The 20,479-nt window shown below is 34.2% G+C and overlaps 1 protein-coding gene across 1 annotated transcript; it reads right to left on the bottom strand.

Moving 5' to 3' along the window:
- Window positions 1-11,249: 11,249 nt before the first annotated feature.
- Window positions 11,250-19,254, bottom strand: LOC105173324 (uncharacterized). The gene is made up of 3 exons (XM_011095024.1): window positions 19,219-19,254; window positions 11,722-11,919; window positions 11,250-11,633 (listed from the first exon to the last, which is right to left on the bottom strand). The coding sequence occupies exons 1-3, from the start codon at window positions 19,252-19,254 to the stop codon at window positions 11,250-11,252; spliced, it is 618 nt and encodes a 205-aa protein (XP_011093326.1).
- Window positions 19,255-20,479: the final 1,225 nt, after the last annotated feature.

Here is a 20,479-nt window from a genome sequence, read left to right as displayed (position 1 = left end):
ATATAATATATTTATCGTATGATTAATACACAGTTGAAAAAAAATGATCAATCAATGACAAGTATATCACATTTATTATGTAAATTTATTCGATTCAACTAGACCTGATCTGAATACAAAAATTCCGTCATAAGAGTATTTTGATTTGAAAAGATCTTTTCGACCTTTAATAAGTGAGTAATAAGTCAATTGGGGGTAAACATAGATTTTCATTTAACCTTTTTGCTCATATCAGCAAACTAACTGGTTATTTGATGACTGAAGGGATTCATTTGATAAACAGAAACAAACAGCCAGGAATACTAAATGTAATTTTTTAAATTATTGAGAGTTTATGTGTAATTACACCAAACTTTGTCAGAGAAAAATGTAATTTTCCATAATTTATTTTACAATTTTCATACATCTTATAACATAAATAGTGGAGCGGAAGTCTCTCTTTCTATAGAAAACGACAAGATAATTTCATAATTTCAAGAAAACGAGGTTTCTCCTAACAACGTGGAGGGTAGGGTCAGACTAGGGTCGGACTAGGACGACCACTTATAGAAAGAACAGGCCCCTACGAAATTATACAATCATATATGTCCCGAAACTGATAGGTGTCTTACTTTTTAAGGTATCGCCTGTACCTACGTCGCGACCATTTTAACTATTACAAAAAAATCTAAAATATTTTATAAAATTTAAATATATTATATAATATTTTAAAAAAAAAAGAACTTATAAGCTTGCAAACACTTACCATATGTTCTGTAACGAGGACCACAACTCAAATTAAATGTGAGGGTCCCTTTACCTCCTTTCGAATCTTAGTACGTTTAAGAGAAAAAATACAAGCAACCCTCTTGTGATATCGTAAATGAGTAAATTACATTTTATGAAAAAATAAATAGCGATTTACCTCCTTGTATTTTTAAAAATACAACAATTCACTCACTATTATTTTTAAAATGAAACAATTTACCTCCCTGTTAAGGAGGTAAATTGCTTCATTTTAAAAAATATAGGGGGTTAAATTGCTTATATTTTTTTTGTAGGGGAATAATGTACTCATTTTCAATATTGTAGGAGGGTAAATTGCTATTCACCTTATGTTTAAGTGGTAGAATGTGGACATCTGAACTACTTAAGTTGGTTTCTCATTCACAAAAACAAGAACAAAAAAAGAATGAAAAAAATATCTGTGAAACTATCCCGCATCAAACCTGACCTCTGTTTTTTTCTTTTTTTTATAAGGGTTAATTTAAAAATGTGAAATTACGTTTTCCTCCAAAGAAGTTTCAACATCACACTTACACCACTGTGAAAAATTTTCAGTTTACACCTGACTCTCTTTCATTATGATTTGGATAGAAAATATTTACATTAGCAAAACAAAATATATAAATTTTTAATTTTGTCCCTCATTTGACATTCTCATGTATATTCTTTTACTTACAAACCAATAAATGTATATATATATATATATATAGATGGAGTGAGGTTCACATTATTATATTTTTTTTCTTTTAAGCACAACATTATTACATGAAAATATTAAATGAAAGACAAAGTCAAAAATTTATATCTTGTATTTTGATTTTTCATCCAAACCCTAGCGAAAAAGGGTCAGGTGTAAATAGTGAATTCTCGAAGGGGTGTAAGTGCAATTTTGGAACTTCTTTCAGTATAAAAAAATAATATTTAACATAACTAATTGATATGATTAATAATAAATAGCCATAGCAAAATAGTCATTGATCACGGCTACGCAACAGTTGTTAGCCATAGTTTTTACAAGGGTGGCTAAAAGCCATGACAAATATTTTTACCATTGTTCTTAATTATTCGTAGCAAATAAGCTTTACATGGTGGAAAAGCTAGTTTTGCATCAGTTTATGGTAAATAATAATTCTTTACCATAATTTTTACAATAGCTATTAATATTGTAGCTAACAGTAAGTTTTTTCTAGTGTTCGAGGGAAAGTGTAATTTCGCTTTCTCAAAGGAGATCTAAGTACAATAAACCATTTTTTCAATTAATATCTCGTTTAATTCTATACTAGATGAAACTATATATAAATCTAATTTTTTTTTAATTTGAATAAAAAAAGTTCAAGAAAAATACAATAAATAGGACACAAGTGATGTTGGCAAAATTGAGGTTATGTGTTTAGGGGAAAACCACATACACACACACATATATATATAATATGATAAATATTAAGATCATGTAATTTGTTTTTTCATATATACTCATCAAATGCACTTACAAACAACAAGGACTTATATATGCACATGTAACACAACAAAAAACAAGTAATACATTATATCAAAAAAAAGAAAAGAAAGAAACAAAGAAAGAAAGAAAAGAAAATTAAATTATCAGTTGTAAAATTTTAAAAATTGAATAAGTTAGATATCTTATAAATTTAAGGGCATTTTTAGTTTTAAAAAAAAATGATGCGACTGTGTCATAAACTGCTATTTTGAGTATGGATGAGTCTTTTTGTATAGTATAAATATAGATAAATAATATTCCATTTTTCTTTTAGATTCCAAGAAAATATTTCAAATTCTAATTCTTTATATAAAAAATATTAATATACTTTTTTAAAGTGGTATTTATATGATTATATCAGTACTTTAATAAATTGAACCATACATTAATATTCAGTCAATTCATTCGTGTAACTAGAACAATGAAACGAATTATAATAAACCCACATAAAATGAGATAAATTCTAGCACGTCTTGTGAGATTAGAGCCTGATCCAGGTCAAATACGCGATCTCCTACAAGGTGGTGGCCCGCGATCCGGTGTGTGTATCCCAGATGCTTAGTGGTTTTGAGAAGAGGAAAACACGTCAAGCTAGCCGGAAGGATCCCCGGCGATAACCCTCTGATACTTAAGTCAGTTCGGTTAGAGGCGGTAAATAGCAATTTCAAACAGTAAATAAGGTCATGAATAATAAAAATGTGTTGCCATGAATGTGGGTTGCATGGGTTATTTATATGACCATATGTCCAATATGCTTGGTCCATGTGGCATCATATTAAAGTCCAAATTATCACACACCATATTGTCAGGATCTTGGATTCTTGGGCTGGGTTACCAAACGGGTCGTTGAGTCTGGTTGGGCTAAGCGACCCAATCCAGAGCTAGGGACGCTAATCCTGCAGCCTAGATGCGATTTTAGCCAAGTGAAAGGATTATTTAGGTCTTTTCTGTAATGGGTGTGATACACCCTATCAGAGCTTATACCTCAAACTTGTTCATGAAACTTAAATCTTAATTATTAAGCTAAAATATCATCGATATTATGGAGAAGATTTAAACTTATTATAACGAATGTAGATTATGAAGGGAGATAAGTTGTTTAGTATAATTAAAAAGAAATTAAAAATTAAAATAAACTCTCTCTTTTTATATTATATTAAAAAATAAATTAATTAATATTAAATTTAATTGAATTAAAAAATAAATCCCCTGAAACTTGTTACTACAAATACGCATCAAACACAGAAAAGAACGAAACATTTTTTAGATGCCAATATCCAAAGATATACAAAGTTCTTTTTATAGATAATTTATGTCTATAGTAAATATAAATAAATTAAAACGGGTGTATTTTTATCTTTTTAGTCTTATATGTTTGGTTTCAGAAAAATTTCATGTTTCATTTGGATGGAAATATTTAATTAGCTTTGATATAATAATTTGGAGAAAATATATCAAATAATCATATGAAAAAAGAATTTAAAATCCATCACTAAAATATAATTCAATTTAACGTTAACGGACTTGAAATCCTTTCTAATATCTTCAGAGGTTGGATTAAACGAAGTACTTTTTTTTATCTAAGTCGGCCTCGATTATCTCCAAAAATGTCCTGATTAAGCTTACGTCAATACGCAAGACTAAACATGTGAGAACAATACTGAGAATGTCTTGACTATAGTTTTATGATGTTCAAGTCAGTAAAATTATGTAAGAAGGTGAACTCGTAAGAATAGATAGAATAACAAAAGTTATACCTAAAATGTGGAGGACTTATATTTATTGTATTGACGCTTTGCACAATTACTCATTATCCATTATTACTATTTTGATCGTAAGTCATTATAGGCCCCCATATACTTGGGTTCAAGTCAGTAGCATAGGGTAAAATTCAATCCTGCCGGAGTGTAGCTCCCCATCGGATAATGAGGCTTTCATAGTTTGAGCTAATAGAGCTGATATTCAGTAATCAGGAGTTCAGTTCTCCACCAGATAACAGGACACGACTGATCCCTAATCTTGATTCTCCTAATGGTCAGATATAGGTCGATACGATCACCCGAATACTTTAGATGCGGATCCAGAATCATTTAAAATACTACTCAATAAGTTTGGTTTCCACATTTAAAAAATTCAAATAAATTCAAAAAAATTATTATTAGAAATTAAAATCTTTAATTTCAAATTTATTATTCTAAATAAACTCTTAGCTAAAAAGATTCTCCACAAAGAAACCAATGAAGTAGCTAATGCTAGTGCAAACATCGAACGTAATGAATTATAAGTATATATTTTCTTAAACTTTTATCCTTTATCTGATGATGCATATCCCACATTAATAACAGATAAGAAGTCTATAAATTATGAGCGCTAGACCCCTCTCGTTTATGAGGTTGAGAAAGTTAAAATAAATAATACTCACGTCGTCCTCGAGCATCAGTCACATCGCACGTTACGTCAAACATAATATATTTCATTAAATTTTGCTAAAATTCCACTTAATATTTAATAATTTTAAATTAATTAGGGATAATTACACTCTCCTCCCTTAAAATTTGGTGTAAAGCATTTGTTGACCATCAGAAATAACCATTAATCACGGTCATGCAACAATTACTGGCCGTGGTATCTATGAGAGTGGTTAAAACATTTGCTATGACTAAAGTCATGGCAAATATTTTTATTATGAGCATGTTTTTCTTGGTGAAAAATTTATATTTTCGTATCGATTTTATTTAATTTTGATCAATAAAAATTATTTATTATAATTTTGAGTTTATAGCTATTAAAATTATAGTCAATAGTAATGTTTTTAATAGAGCCGTTCATGATTTATAGGGCAAGAGACAAATTATTTATCATAATTTTAAACATGTTTTTGGGTCCAGACAGAAAAAGAAAAAAGAAAAAAAAAAGAGTTTAATATTGCATTCACCCTTCTAAATTAATAAAATGTAATACTTACCCCTTTAATTAATTAGCTAGACAAAATTACCCTCATACTATATTTCGTATATATATATTATTTATATTGGCTTCTAGTGTATTTTAAGTAGTTTTTTAATACTAAATCAACATCAAAAATTATATTTTAATTACACTATAGACAAAGTAATTACGGTTAATTATATTTTGCAATTTGAATTATGATCATTTTTATACTTTTCACATCTAAACTTTTTTTGTGTCAATTTACCATCTCAATTTTATAAAATTTTTTACTTTGTCATTTATAATTAACTATTTCATCATCAAGTTTTTTATCGAAAAAATATTACATTCACTGCATATGTGATATTTAAAAATTATATGATGTGATACTTTTCATATATATATGCACAACATGTAACGTATTTTCGATATGAAAATCAACAAAAAAACGGTCATATATTGCAAAGTACAAATTTCGCAAAGTTGCGATAATAAATTGGCAAAAAAAAAAATCAAAATATAAAAACGGGCATAATTCAAATGACAAAATATAATTTATTCAAGCCATTAATAAGTTAACTAGTTCAAATTAAAATTAAAATAATAGAATTGTATAGTAGATATACAACAAATACCAAAGATAAAAACTATTTCTTTGGGTACTTCATTTTAAAAAGAAGTTAATAATTAAGCAACACCCTATTAATTTATATATATATATATTTAAAATAAACATTGACAAACATATATATAAATATAAATATAATAAAAATCTTAGCCACTTTTGAAAAAAATGGATACATTACATATAGAGATGTTACTTAAATTAAATAGTTAATAATATAATTTTAGAATAACACAATTAAGAACAACTTTTTATGTTAAATACTTTTTCATGTGTTTAATATTCTCAGTTATTATTTGACCTGTAGTTTTTAAAATGTCTTCTGCATCAGATAAGTATATCGTGTGAGGGTAATTTTGTCCAAGAATTTAGTCAGCTGGGGTAAATATTATATTTTTTTGTTTAAGGTGTGAATAATAGATTTTATATATTGGAAGGAAGTAAAGTGTATTTAATCCCAACATAAAAAATAAAAAAAACGTGGTTCATTTTGAAGGCAAATTCTGTTTCCAAAAACAAGAAAACGCTGAAAACCAGAAAAGTGCGACTTTGACACTCTGAAATGTACGAGTCATAATTATTAACCAGCATCCAAATTGACTGCTCCTATTGCACCCATGTGGTGTGTTTTCTACATCCTTTGTTATTTGAATGTCACCGACATGAACCGTAATGACGATGAAGAGTTTATTATTTTATATGAATATATTATGAGATAATAATTGTCGGCACTGAAATAATCGTCAAGTTTAACTTACTAATATGATAATGGGTCACGATGATCAAGTTGAACAAATATCTCAATGAGCATATTAAGTTTACTTCAAAATGTACGGTGGGTGGGATCAGGGTAATCCAACCCACGACCGAATTAAACAAATAAAAAAAGGTTGGTTCGGCCTAGGCCCACTTGGAACCAGATTAGTCCTGGCCGGTCTAGGAATCAATACCTAGGACCAGCCCGGCTCAATGACCCAGGACCACTTGATCCTGAATCGGATTTGGGCTGGACCTGTTCGGCTTTTTTTTTTAAAAAAATTGATGGCATATAATTTTTATTTTATTATTCTAAGTTGACTATTCTAATAGTGTTTCTATACTTTTGAAACTCTAAAAATATTTTTCCTATTGTTCTAATTCTAATTTTTCAGTACTTTAATTCATTAGTACTCTTTTTTTTTTCAAAATTTATTCCAAGTCCTCTTTGAATTTATTATTGATCTATACACTTAGGATGACCCAAGCTTTGAAGCAAGCCCAATAGGCCAAGTGACCTAGAAAGGAGGAGAGTGGGCTTAGGCCCACCTTGATTCTACCTAACTTCGCAAAAGAAACTCGGGTGATTCAACCTTCCTAAAGAACTCGCTAAGCAGGGATGGCCCAAGTAAACTGCAGGCCCAAGATAGAAAATGATGGCCCAAGAATACACATCGAACTTGGTCCAAACTTGAAGCCCAATTTAAATGATGATTCAAGAAAACTTATCCATGTGGCAACGTTTCCTCACGAGTGGCATTCAGCTTGTCCGAACAGAGAAGACAACTTCGGTCATAATAAGGAGCGGTTGATAGGTCTCCTCACGAACCTAGCACTCTTAAGACCAAGAGACCCCCACTAAAGCCTTACCAGTCAGCGGATAAGAGCAGCCTCAACCCTATCCTAACACCCTAACCAACTCCTTCGAGATTCGGGAGAAGGGATACACTCCTACCTGACAGGGACATCTTTCTATATATACAGGTTTTATTTCCCTCAAAAGGGGACAACTCTCTTGCTTTCAAAATTATCTTTGTGCACTCTGCAGCATAATATCGCACTACTGCAGTCATTCTTAATTTTATTCGTCATATTCGAATTTCTATCTGAGATATTTTATTCTTTTTGTTCATTTTATCTTAAATTCGTCACTAACTTGGGTTTCGAATTGCTAATATTTTTTTTTTCAGGTTTCCTCTTTAGGACCCTTACACATTTTGGCCCATGCTCTACACATCAATCCAAGATAATTGGCGTTATCTGTGGGAAATCATAGAGTTAAAGATGTGAGTAACAATGGAGACACCTAGCAATGTGCAAAGCAAGTCGAAGGCTGGGAAGGTTGTTGGCGGTACCCAGGCTCTACATGTTATACCAAAGTCTCCTTTGGCTCTAGCCTCTGGAGTGGCTCTCCTAGGTGCTTCCAAGCCCCTGGACTCATTGGCCGATCCCCTGTGTGGTAGTACTTCTTTGATACCACTTCGGGAAAACTGTTCCTAGCCCTCATAGGGACGATCCAGCAAATGATTGCTACTTCCATCTGATAACAACTTACGACGTTGCCCCCCCCCCCACCACATGGCGATCCCCTCTGATGTAGGCATACCGGAGGAAGGTAGTCAGGCAGAGTATTTGCAAAAAGGTCTTTAAGATGTCCAATACCAGGTTATGGGGGCACCCCTTAAGGAGCAACTGGGTATCCCTTTTACCGAAGGAGTGATGTCGAACGAATTACTCCTTAATTGCAGGACTCCAGATATAGCTGAATATGATGGTACCACCAATCCCCAAGAGCACCTCTCACGTTTTGAAAATGCAGAACTCTTACATCGATACACAGATGGGATCAAGTGTCAAGTTTCGTTCCTTCTTTTTGCACCAGTTTTCCAGTAGTAGGAAACATAGGAAGACTGAATTAAGCCTTTACTATACGTCAAAAGGAAGGTGAATCTTTGAAGGAGTAACTTCAAAAGTTCAATACTATCGTCGTTGAAGTCGTTTCAGCTATCTAAGAAGTCAAAGCCAGTGATTCTGGGCTCGTTATTGGAAATTTTTTCAAATCCTTAGCCAAAAGCCTGCCACCAAATTTGATACCCTTTTGGCTTGAGCAGCAAAATGTATTAATACGGAATATGCCCAAGCCTCCAAGAGAGAAGGACGTGAGGAGAAGTAAAAAAAAAACAACGAGGAGCGCCGATCTGAAAAACCACAATCGAACTTCAGGGACAAGAAGCCATCCTGACAAAAGATGAATGTTGTATACAACCCACTGATCGTCCCTCTAATTGTCCACACCACACTATGAAATAGATATAGTACTTTTTTTACTGCTAGATAGAACAAAGAACAAGAAGAAAAAGCAACTCCAAACAAACACTATGGTGCTTTTGGATTGTTTTATGTTCTAACTTGAATCAAATTCGACATAGAACAAAAAGGACAATATTTTGAGAGAGAAAAGATCAAAATTTCGTGGCTTATTGGTAGGTTATGTTGGATATGTTTGTAGTTTTGTATATTACAAATAATTGAATTCAAAATTTCATAACTAACAAGTTTGCCTCCAACGCAATCTATACACCCACATCCATATAACCCTCAACCATGATGAAACAACCACTCCATCATGTTCATCATGGTGAGGAGTTTCAACTTCTTAACTTGCTCCAACCTCCTTCAAATAGGCTTGGACTTTAAGTATGCATCGGGCGTAATTTAATCAAATTAAATCAAGCCTAACCAAAGTCCATTGGATAATAACTAATTAAATTAATTTTTGCCCAACTAAGTCCAAAGATCATTTAATTCAATTAAATTAATAACTAATTAATTCAATTTTTGCCCAATCTAAGCCCAAATACTAATTAATTGATCCAATTAATTAATTAAGCCAAATTTAATAAATTAATCTAATTAATATAAAGGTGGTAAGTCCAAAAATTAATTAATTTAATTAATTAATTCTTAAGCCATCCATCGAACGGATTATTAAATAAATGATCCGATCATTTATATATTCTCCTTGAATTAATTTAATCCAATTAAATTAATTCATTTCTTCTCGAATTAATGCTAAATTAATTACACCAAGTACTACCGCCGCCGGCAGAGCACCGCCCATCGGAGAAACAGAACCCCTTAGATGGCCAAACATAGCCGTCCGACTAGCAGTGCTCCCCAGCTTCGCCGTTCGCCCAAAAGTAGCTCCTAGCCCGCCAGACGACGGCCTTGGAAGCTGAACCGTCACCTCATTCAAACTCACCGTTGGTGGAGTAGCAGTCATCGGAAAAGGAACAGCCGACGATTCTTCATCCAAACGATCATCCCCCTCGTTCAAACTCGTCGCCGCCCCAACAGCGCCTGTCAGAATTCCTCACGTCGCTGGAGTAAGCCCAAAAATCACTTCCTTCGCACTGGTTTAGTTCTCGCCCATTTTTCCAATCACCGGCATAAGGAGGCACCGGCCAGCCATATGAAAACCACGGGAGAGAGGGTGGGCATTCATTGTGAACAGAAGTGGCTACTGTCGTTGATTTCCACCATGGCCAAACCTCGCCTCCCAATGCGATGTCAGCGCTGCCAACGCCACCATGGAAGCAGCGTCGCCTTCGTCCACCACCCTATTCGCAAGGCGCAGAAATTCATCAATATTGAAGTCATGAGGCAAAGGGTCTACTCCTCGTCCGCCTTATATGGAACTTGAAGAGGCGCCGTCAAACCCTAAAAATGGCGGTCGTTCCATATCTGCTGTTTCTGTGGCCAAGACTCGATCTTTCACATTCAGAATTGTTCTTGCCGCCTCCACAAAGCTTGGGCCATCCTCAGGCCCCGGAAAAATGCCGTCCACCATCTTTCACATTCAGAATTGTTCGCGAGAAAGCTGCGGTTCATGTTGACTCTCGCCTCTGCCGTCCTCCTCACGACGGCCACCATCATCCTCGACGTCCCCATCATCGCCCATGTCCCCGGCCGCCGTGTGCATGGATAGGGCATTAGTGTGTGTATTTTGTGGTGTGCTAGTGTGTATCAGAGAAGAGAGAGAATTTGGAGAGTCCATTTTTTCTTACGATCAGTTTCTTTAGTTTCAGACTTATTGGATATACGGATATCAAGATATCATACTCGGAACATAAGAATAATCATTCAAGTCGGTGTATCGTAGAATCTGGCCATGTGATTTTAAATCAGATCATCTGATATGATCTAATGGACATGGTCTTATATATATTTAAATTTGTCGTGAATCGGGTGCCCAAATTTTAAGATATCGTAATTGTTTATTAAACTTTTTGATCTCGTTGTATATATTATAAAATAATAATTAAAATTCTTCAACCATCACTATTATTATCATTATCATTATTTTTAGATTAACTCATAGGAATCACTAAATTTTGACATAAATTTATAAATAATAAAATAGATTGCATTATGCATAGTATGTATCTGATATAAATATAAAACACAAAAATAAATAAAAAATCATAAGTGAATTACTTGTCAGTTCAAAAAAGTATAACGTAATACAAATATATATTAAAATATAACATAAAGTTTATATATGTCATATTAAATAATAATTTTAATTATAAAAAATATTATAATTTACTAAGTTGTTGATTAAATTTATTTTTGTATAAAGATTAAATGTTTAAATAAAAGTACCATAATTTATTAGTCGAGCTCAAAATCGACCCGGCTCGCAAAATTCGCGAGCCGACTCGACTCATATGCCACCCCTACTACCAATACCGACGGTGCAGACTTTTGAACTGCTACCTCGTACGCGACCAACGTGTTTATCAACTCATGAAGATCTTTGTCAAGCCCATTCATGTTACAGTTCAGGATAAATGGGTTAAAGAAGGGAGGAAGAGACTGAAGGATCACATAAATGTACGTCTCTTTTTCAAGATCAATCTTGAGGTCCTTGAGCTTCTCCATAAGGGATAACATCTTAACCCTATGCTTCTGTACAGAAGATTCTTCAATCATCTTGGCACCCAAAAATGCTTTTGTCACGGTGTATATAATATGCCGGTTTGAAACCGCATAAACCTGGCTCATGAGAGCATTATCGATTTGACATCATCATACCTATCGTACTGTTTTTGGATGTCATTGGTCATTGACTCCAGTGCAATACTACGAACCTTTCAGTCTCGAACGTCAAACGTTCTTCGCATGTGGACCCTTCTAGCAAAGTTCGAGGAAGAGACCTATCCAAAACATAGGTCTGGTTCTCAAAGTCTAAGACAATCCTAAGATTTTGCATCCAATCATTGTAGTTTGTTTCATTAAATTTATTAGCCTCAAGAATAGCAGTGAGTGAATTCTTAGACATCTACATCAAACATAAATATAAATTTAGTAGATTATTGCAATATTAAATGTCAAGTATAAGATTTAGTCTTCAGTCATTAACCCGTCTCATTATTTCTTCAGAAAGCCCATAACTCTCAAGGGGGGTTTTCGAAGAACCATTTCCTAGTGGGCGTGGAGTCCACAAACGCAATTTTTCATGCCCCACTTTTACGATTCACATGGAAAAAGACTTTATGGGAGGTAACCTATATCATTACCATCTAATGAGATCCCCAAATTATTTTGCCTCACCCCTTCAAGTGATCTGGAGGACTCTAACTGAATCACATTACTCAGTGTTAGACCCGACCTATCAATCAAATGAATATCTCAACTATCGCCCCCCACGACTCATGAGACAATGAAATAGGAGTATATTCCATTCGATCACAACAATAGTGTAGCTTTCTTCCACTCCAAACGTACCATGACGTGAGACCACGAATGGGTGAAAGTAGCATCCACACCATATTATTGTGGATGAAGGCTTGGATTTAATCAAACCTTTTGAATTTTAATCCATTATGAGCCTAATTTAACTTGGACCATCCAAGTGACAGCTAACATTGTTATAACCGAGACCTCATCATTATAAGATTTTTGCATGCATGAATTTTAATCATTGAGTAAATATATATGCATTCCAAACACATCATACTTCAAATATTAAAACATACACCATATGCAAAATAAGCCTAGCATGCCCCTGCTGGATAATCACAAGCTCAATACAAAGTGACCCACTGAGCCCCAATGAGTCTATGGTCAATCTATGGTGTGGCCTAACTATAATGGGTTACTTCATTTTTTTGTTTTTCTTCCATCATGAGTTCCAACTTCACCTCCTTGGAAGCTTACATTTATTTAAAATAAATAAAACCTCACATTCCTAACTATATTCATTACAACTAAAATTGAAAACCCTAATCAAAAGTTGGGGGGAGTACAAAAGGAGGGAAAAAACAAGCCTTATTATTCCAAGGTTAAAAACGAAAGAAGGAAATAAAACAAAGAGACACACAAGCCTCACCCAACATAAAGTAAACATTGCATTCGGCTAATGGGTTTTGTGATCATCCACATTGTTTATCCAATAAACAACAATTAACACATTTATATCAAACATAAACATGCTAAATAAATAAATAGAATCCATGTAATTAACAATAGATATCCAATATCAAATACCAAAAATATAATTAAATACAGAAAATAACATACTAATAATGGAACTAAAAAATGGATATCAATCATACATTCAATGTACAATTTTTTGGTTTGTTTAGAAACTATTTTCAAATTAATTTACGGCAGAGTTTAATTTTGGAAAAAATCTAATTTCATTGAAATTAAAATTAGCCAAAATTAATAATTTCAAAAGAATTACAGAAATTAGAAAAATCTAATTTTATGAGAAAAATGGCACAAAACGGCCAAGTTCGTTAAAACAGCAGACGGTTGTCTGCTGCCGACCGCGTGCACACGTGCAGGCGTCCCTACCTACTACCTAGTGACCAGCCGGCAGGGCAATAACGATCGTTTTTTCAAAAAAAAAAAAAAAGAATTTGAAATTTCTGCAATTAAAAACTGAAATAAGATCATGTATTTACTGAAAATTCAATTTCAAAAAATGCATAGATATCCATAATTTAAAAGCAAAATTAAAACATATTTTCCAAACATATACCCATACTTCAAAGTCACAAAACATGTTTCAGAAAACAAATTAAACACGTTGTTCATGCTCAACACATAATAACATGTTAATCCTAAAGCCACAACACCGAACCGGCCTTTGATACCACTGAAAAAATCGGTATGGCCCGGGAGCATGGCGGAAGCGTGAAATAAAAAAAAATAATTCAAAGGGGTGTTCCCTTTGAAATTCCCGCGCATTTGATGTTTGTCAAAAACATAATAATAAATATATAAGCATGCTAGACATGTATTGCTAAAGGATGAAACAAAAACATAGAAATACAGCTTGAAACTTTACCTTTTGCTTATATAGATGAGCAGCAACGTGCATTGTTTTCCTTTTCGTTCCTCTTTCGTTCACTTATGGATTCAAATTAGAACCCCTCTAATTTGTCCATACCATACTATGGAATAGATATAGTTCTTTTTCTATTGCGAGAAAGAACAAAAAACAAGAAGAAAAAACAACTCCAAACAAACACTATTGATTAGTGCTTTTGGATTGTTTTATATTCTAACTTGAATCAAATTTAATATAGAACAAAAAAGAAAATATTTTGAGAGAGAAAAAGGGAGCAAAATTTCGTGGCTTATTGGTAGGTTATGTTGGATATGTGTGTAGTTTTGTATATTACATACAATTGAATTTAAAATTCAATAACTATTAAGTTTGCCGCCCAAGGCAACCTATACATCCACATCGATATAACCTTCAACCATGATGAAATAACTACTCCATCATGTTCATCATGGTGAAGAGTTTCAACTCCTTCTTAACTTGCTCCAACCTCCCTCAAATCGGCTTGGACTTCAAGTATGCACCGGGTTTGATATAATCAAATTAAATTAAGCCCAATCAAAGTTCACTGGACAATAATGAATTAAATTAATTTTAGCCCAACTAAGGCCAAAGATTCATTAATCTAATTAAATAAATGTAAGCTCAAACACTAATTAATTGATCCAATCAATTAATTAAGCCAAACATAATAAATTAATGCAATTAATATAAAGGTGTTATGCCCAAAAATTAATTAATTCTTGAGTCATCCATCAAATGGATTATTCAATAAATGATACAATCATTTATATATTCTCTTTGAATTAATTTAATCCAATTAAATTAATTCATTTTTTCTCGAATTAATTTCATATTAAGTCCACTAATTCCATAGTTATTTGTGTATGACTCTTTAGGTTCATCCTCAACTAAACTTGGGCAATATGTCCAATAAAAATAATTAATTAAATTTATTTTAATTAATTATTTCTAATTAACTATTAATCGGAAACGTCGATCACAATGGATGGTCGTCTAGCAACGATCCATGAAACTAGAGACTAAGTGAATGTTGGCGTGAATATTTAGACTCTCGAGTTCCATACGGGTCCGGTCCTTCCATCAACCATCTTCCAGCCTTAGTCTAGGCCATAGAATTGGACGTTAGTTTCTATCCTGGACCAGGCAACTATGTTGAATACTTGAGATGCGTTTACTCTATTGATTGACAAAGGAAATCATTTTCTATTCGACCAATCGCCATGGCCATAGACTTAGAGAGTCTAAACCATCTCAGAGCGCATAGGAGATATATCCATCATATACTGATAGGGGGGAGTTCTATCTTGAAATCCACCATCCTCACTATATACTCCGACTACACTGGATAATGCTTATAACGACCACATCGAAAATACAGTCATCTCTTGCTAGAACCAAGATATAGCCATCATTTGCATGTGACGGCCATGATTCCTCAAGTCCAATGACTAATCCTATATTATCGGAGCCAGGAACTCAAGTCATACCGACCAAGCCTCCAAGTGTTCCATATGATGATTCTCGTGAGTCAGTTCAATCAATTAACAACCTTGTCAATTAATCCACTAAAATTACAAAGACATCCCCTGTCTGTCGCTGAAGAAACACGACACTCATCCAATGAATGCAAAATTTAGTACAAAAGCCTCTTTAGGACTTTTGATGCCTAGCCTCGAGGTCCTTGATTTTGAATATTTCAGACCAACCCTCAGAAGTTAGTTTCATAGCTGTCATCCAATAATCAGCCCGACTACATGGGTCATTCAATTGGTCTGTAAACATTTGTTGGGACGTTAAAAACGTAAATAATAAGCACAACAAACATATGGTGTGACAAATAAATGCTTACCACATTCGTCAAAATAATATCACGTTCATAAAGATTGCTAAATGGCCCCAAAACTGCCAATCCAATTGGCTTTCTGGTCACCTATTCTAATACAAGCTCCACCTCCAGCCACCTGTATAAGAGGATAGGCCAGAATCTATCCTTTCAGATGTGGTCTCAGAGATATCATCACCTGGAACCTCCCCTATGAACATCACTAGCTCATCCGAGGAAGAAATTATAGTACAAGAAAGTGATGAAGAAATATGACAAAAACAAAAAAATCAAGAAAGAAGAAGAAGGGGCCAAGGAGATTTTATTCACAAACCTGGGAATGTTTCTCTCATCAAAAGCTTGAGAAAGTGAGGGTTGACAGTGTGGCTAGAATAAAGGAAGAAAAGGGGAGGTTAAGCCCACCCCAAACCTAGGTTAAGCGGTTACCAAAGACGAGGGTGCACGGGAAGCTTAAAGGTCCACGCCTCCTCCCCCCCAATAATGTAGCTGCAATGATGGCTCGCCTAAGCCATCAATTCAAAATTGATAAGAGAACAAAGTATAGAGCGCGCAAAGACCGAGGGGGAAAATTAGGCAAGAAGAAATGAAGAGAGATCCAGACGAAAGAGGTCATTTGCAACCTAAGATGAAGGAGCTCCCTTGAGTGGTTGTGAAAATTCTCCTACTCTAAGAAAGAGACTTGGGACATACTCTTCGTTAGAGTACGGGAGACTGTGTGATGTATACGCCTAGGATGGTCCATGCTTTTAAGCAAGGCCAACAGCCCGGGTGACCCAAAATTGAGGAGTGTGGGCTTAGGCCCACCTTAATTCTACCTAACCTCGCAAGAAGGGCTCGGATGATTTAACCTTCCTAAAGAACCCGCTAAGCCTTGATGGCCCAAGATAGAAAAAGGTGGCCCATGAATACACATCGAACTTGGTCGAAACTTGAAGCCCAATTTAAATGATTATTCAAGAAAACTTACCTAAGTGGCAACACTTCCTCACACGTGGCATCCAGCTTATCCTGACAGAGAAGACAGCTTGGGTCACAGGCTCCTAGCGGAAAGGGTTCCCAGGCCAACAAGTCTCCTCACGAACCCAGGACTCTTACCAAGAGACCCCTACTAAACCATTCAGGGAATAAGAGCAGCCTCAACCCTATCCTAACAGCCTATCCAACTCCTTCAAGATTTCAGGAGAAGGTATACACCGCTACCCGACAAGGACAACCTTCTATAAACATAGCTTTTATTCCCCTTGAAAGGGAACGACTCTCTTGCTTTCAAAATTGTCTTTGTGCACTCTGTAGCATAATATCGTGTGTTCTTGGGGTCATTCTTAATTTTATTCATCATACTGGAATTTCTATTTGAGATTTTTTATTCTTCTTGTTCATTTGATCGTAAATTCGTCACTAAATTGGGTGTTGGTGTACTAATATTTTTTTGTAGGTTTCCTCTTCAAGACCCTTACATTTTGGCCTAAGCTCTATAGATCAATCTTCGACACACATCAATTATCATTAAGTTTATTATTGTAAGTTTGTTAGTTAAATTATTATCCTTAACTATTATTTTCTATATATATCGTGTGATTTAATTTATTATTTATTTATTTCATAATAAAATTATAAATTTCAATAATTATTTATAAGACTATCATTAACAAAAATAATAAAACAAGCACATCCGAGCTTGATGTGGGCCTGGTCCGGGCCTCAATTGGGCCGGGTTCGGGCTTCAACTAAGTTGGTCCATGGGCTGGGGCTAGGTTTAGAAATGGACCCAATTGGGGCCACTTAAAGGCCCAGACCACCCCAAAGATCGGCCATGAATAATAGTGGGTTGGTCCTTGGTCAGTTTTTTCGGACTGGTCCGTGTCACACTATGCACCTTGAGGTTCACTTGATTGAGACTATCGAACAACCACAAAATTTATCTTAATCGAGTTTTTTTTCTAGAAATATATATATATGGGATAACTACATTTACACCCTTTAACCTCTAGTATGTTTACACAAATCACCCCTATCTTTTAGATAATTACATGCACCAACTAAAAAATCACTATCACTTACACAAAACCACCCCTTACTTTTTTAAAAATTTACACACACCCCTATTTTTTTATTTTTTTGCTGTTAGGGGTAGTTTCTTAATTATGCAAAAGAGAAGAGTGGTTTGTGTAAATAAACCATAGGTCAGGAAGTGTAAATGTAATTATCCCTTTATATATGGGAAATATGTGTATGTTATTTGCTTTACTTTTAGGGTTCATTGCAATTAGATTCTCTTTAAAATTGTAAAATTACACTTTCTCCAAACATATTTTGAAATTACATTGACCCCCTCCAAAAAAAATTTGTTTACATGTGATCCCCTTCTATTAGGTTTTGAACAATATTTTGAAAAAGGACCAAAGATTGAACCATTTAAGTTACAGGGTTATTGAATCATTGGTCTAACCAATTGAATTGTAATAAAAAAAGAAAAGAAAAGATTGATCTAGACCCTATTATGTATATGTGTGTATGTGTATATAGACGAAATATATCAATATATTATATATCAATTAATTAAGTTAAAAAAATATAATAAGTGAATTTAAATAATTACACAATCCAATTTAACATAGCAAGTGCATAATTTTAACCAAAATGTAGACTGAATAGATAAACAATTAAACAAAAGTGTTAAAAGTACTATAATTTGATAAAATCATGATCAAATTAATTTCAATCATTTTCATTAAAAAATTTCACTATAATAAGTACTTTTTCTTTATCTAGCATGTTCGAGAATTTGTATTCTTTATTAAAGTATAAGGCTGTGTTTACTGGATGGGACAGGATATCCCTACCTGGGATTGATTTGGGACAACCTAGTGGATTTATCCCAAATGGGACAGGCTACACATACGTTTACTAGGGCATACAGAATCCACATTTTATCCGCCGAAATGTGTTTACAGTCACAGATTAAGTGGGATTATTTAATTGTGGAATTACTTTCTTGTACCCTTGAATTTGAAATTCCACCTTGCCTAACATGTGCCCTAGTTCGCCTTTCCCCTGGTTTACCCATTTCTGTTTTTTTTCGATCGACACATAGAGGCGAAGCTGGAGCATCTGCAGGTTTGGAAGAATGGCACGACGTTGACAATAATTTTCTTGGTAAGTTTCCACAACACCTTCTCGTTCTCTACAACCATTTATTAACATGGTTTACCCCTTTTTCAAGTTCTAGGGTTAATCAATCGTAGTCCCTCTGCGATGCACCAAGCCGATTCTGTGGCATTGGAACAATTTCCGAACAACTGTGAGTCAGCTTATCACTGTTTCTTACTCAGTCATGCTACAATTTGTTGATATATACATTCTAATTTGTGCCACAAATTATTTTACCCATTTGTGTTTTATGCGCGGTATTATACCTTACATTCTGCCTCTGCCTTCACCTTGTTATACATCGTTATGCACTGTCAGCATATACTATAACTTGACACCCATGTTATTTGTAATTGTGTCTATTACACAACCCTTTGTGCTTTCGATCGTATTGTACTACACCATACTATCTGGTAGAATGGGTATTTTACACTATCCAATGGCAAATTCCTACTCTGAATACATTTTAGTTTTCCCCTGATTCCATTTACATTCATATGGTTCAGAGTAATATAGAGTAGAAACCACTGAAGGCCATCTAATATCGGACATTTGATCCTCGTAATATTGCATCGCTGCACTTAATCTATAGGGAATACTACATGGAGAACAATCAGTTCACACACAATTTCAATAGTACCAATTCTGGGGGTAGATCGACTAGTAGGCAGCGTTTCTCTGGGTCATCCGAGGTTGTACTGTGGTTTTACAGTTGTGATAAAGATGTCGTTCTACGAACTTCATGGACTAGTCTTAATCTAGGTTGAAGATTTCGAGGTTGCCCTAGTAGTGAGGTTCGTTTTAAAAATTTAATGATCTCCAAATAATATTAGGTCAATTGTTGTCAATGAGCCTCAGCATCAACGTATGATTTTTACTTTCGTTGTGCTTGTATAATTAAGGATAGGTACATACATCACATATCATTGTTTTAATATTCAAGGCCGTTATTGTGGCACATTCGAATGGGTTGCCCCCCCCCCCCATGTGTTGTAGGTCCAAAGAGATTATACCTAGATTGCTTAACAGAATCTCAGAATATGAAAGTCGCATGAAACGTTTCAATGAACGTCTCGAAGCTGAGGAGACGCATCGACATACTTTGCAGAAGTATTGTATCGTCTTACTAGTTGTTTGGCTATTGACCCTTTGGATTGCTCTCAAGGGTTAACTTTGTTGGAGCAGTCGTTGTTAGTATATTTTGTTTATTGCTCAAATATTTGATCCCTGTCGTAGTTTATGTACTTGTCCTTTTCATGTGCGCTACAATTGATAACTCAGTCGTGTACAATTTTAATTGTGTATGAATCATATTGCCTCGTTTATGCTTAAATGTATATCAACTTCTTTCACCTATTTGTCACCAATGTTATGTTGTGCTTTGCGTACATTGAACGTTTCAAACAAGTCTAATATTCCTGCCATTTGATTATCAACCGTTAGGGCAACAACCAATGCATTACATCTTCTTTGCACTCGGTACATTACTACATTAACCAGTACTCTTCTTAACAGTTTCTATGGAGT

The sequence above is a fragment of the Sesamum indicum genome, linkage group LG11 (assembly GCF_026168435.1).
Source record: "Sesamum indicum cultivar Baizhima isolate 11 linkage group LG11, ASM2616843v1, whole genome shotgun sequence".
In the NCBI taxonomy this organism is placed as follows: Eukaryota; Viridiplantae; Streptophyta; class Magnoliopsida; order Lamiales; family Pedaliaceae; genus Sesamum; species Sesamum indicum.
This window is presented reverse-complemented; position numbering and strand designations above follow the sequence as displayed.

What these genes read in the sequence shown, in the direction of transcription:
- LOC105173324 (XM_011095024.1), bottom strand. Translation starts at nt 19,254, where the DNA reads ATGTATAACAAGGTGAAGGCAGAGGCAGAATGTAAG. An exon ending in AGGCAGAGGCAGAATGTAAG is followed by an intron (nt 11,920 to 19,218) that starts GTATAATACCGC and finishes TGTTTGATGTAG; the next exon opens with ATGTCTAAGAATTCACTCAC. An exon ending in TCGAGACTGAAAGGTTCGTA is followed by an intron (nt 11,634 to 11,721) that starts GTATTGCACTGG and finishes CTCATGAGCCAG; the next exon opens with GTTTATGCGGTTTCAAACCG.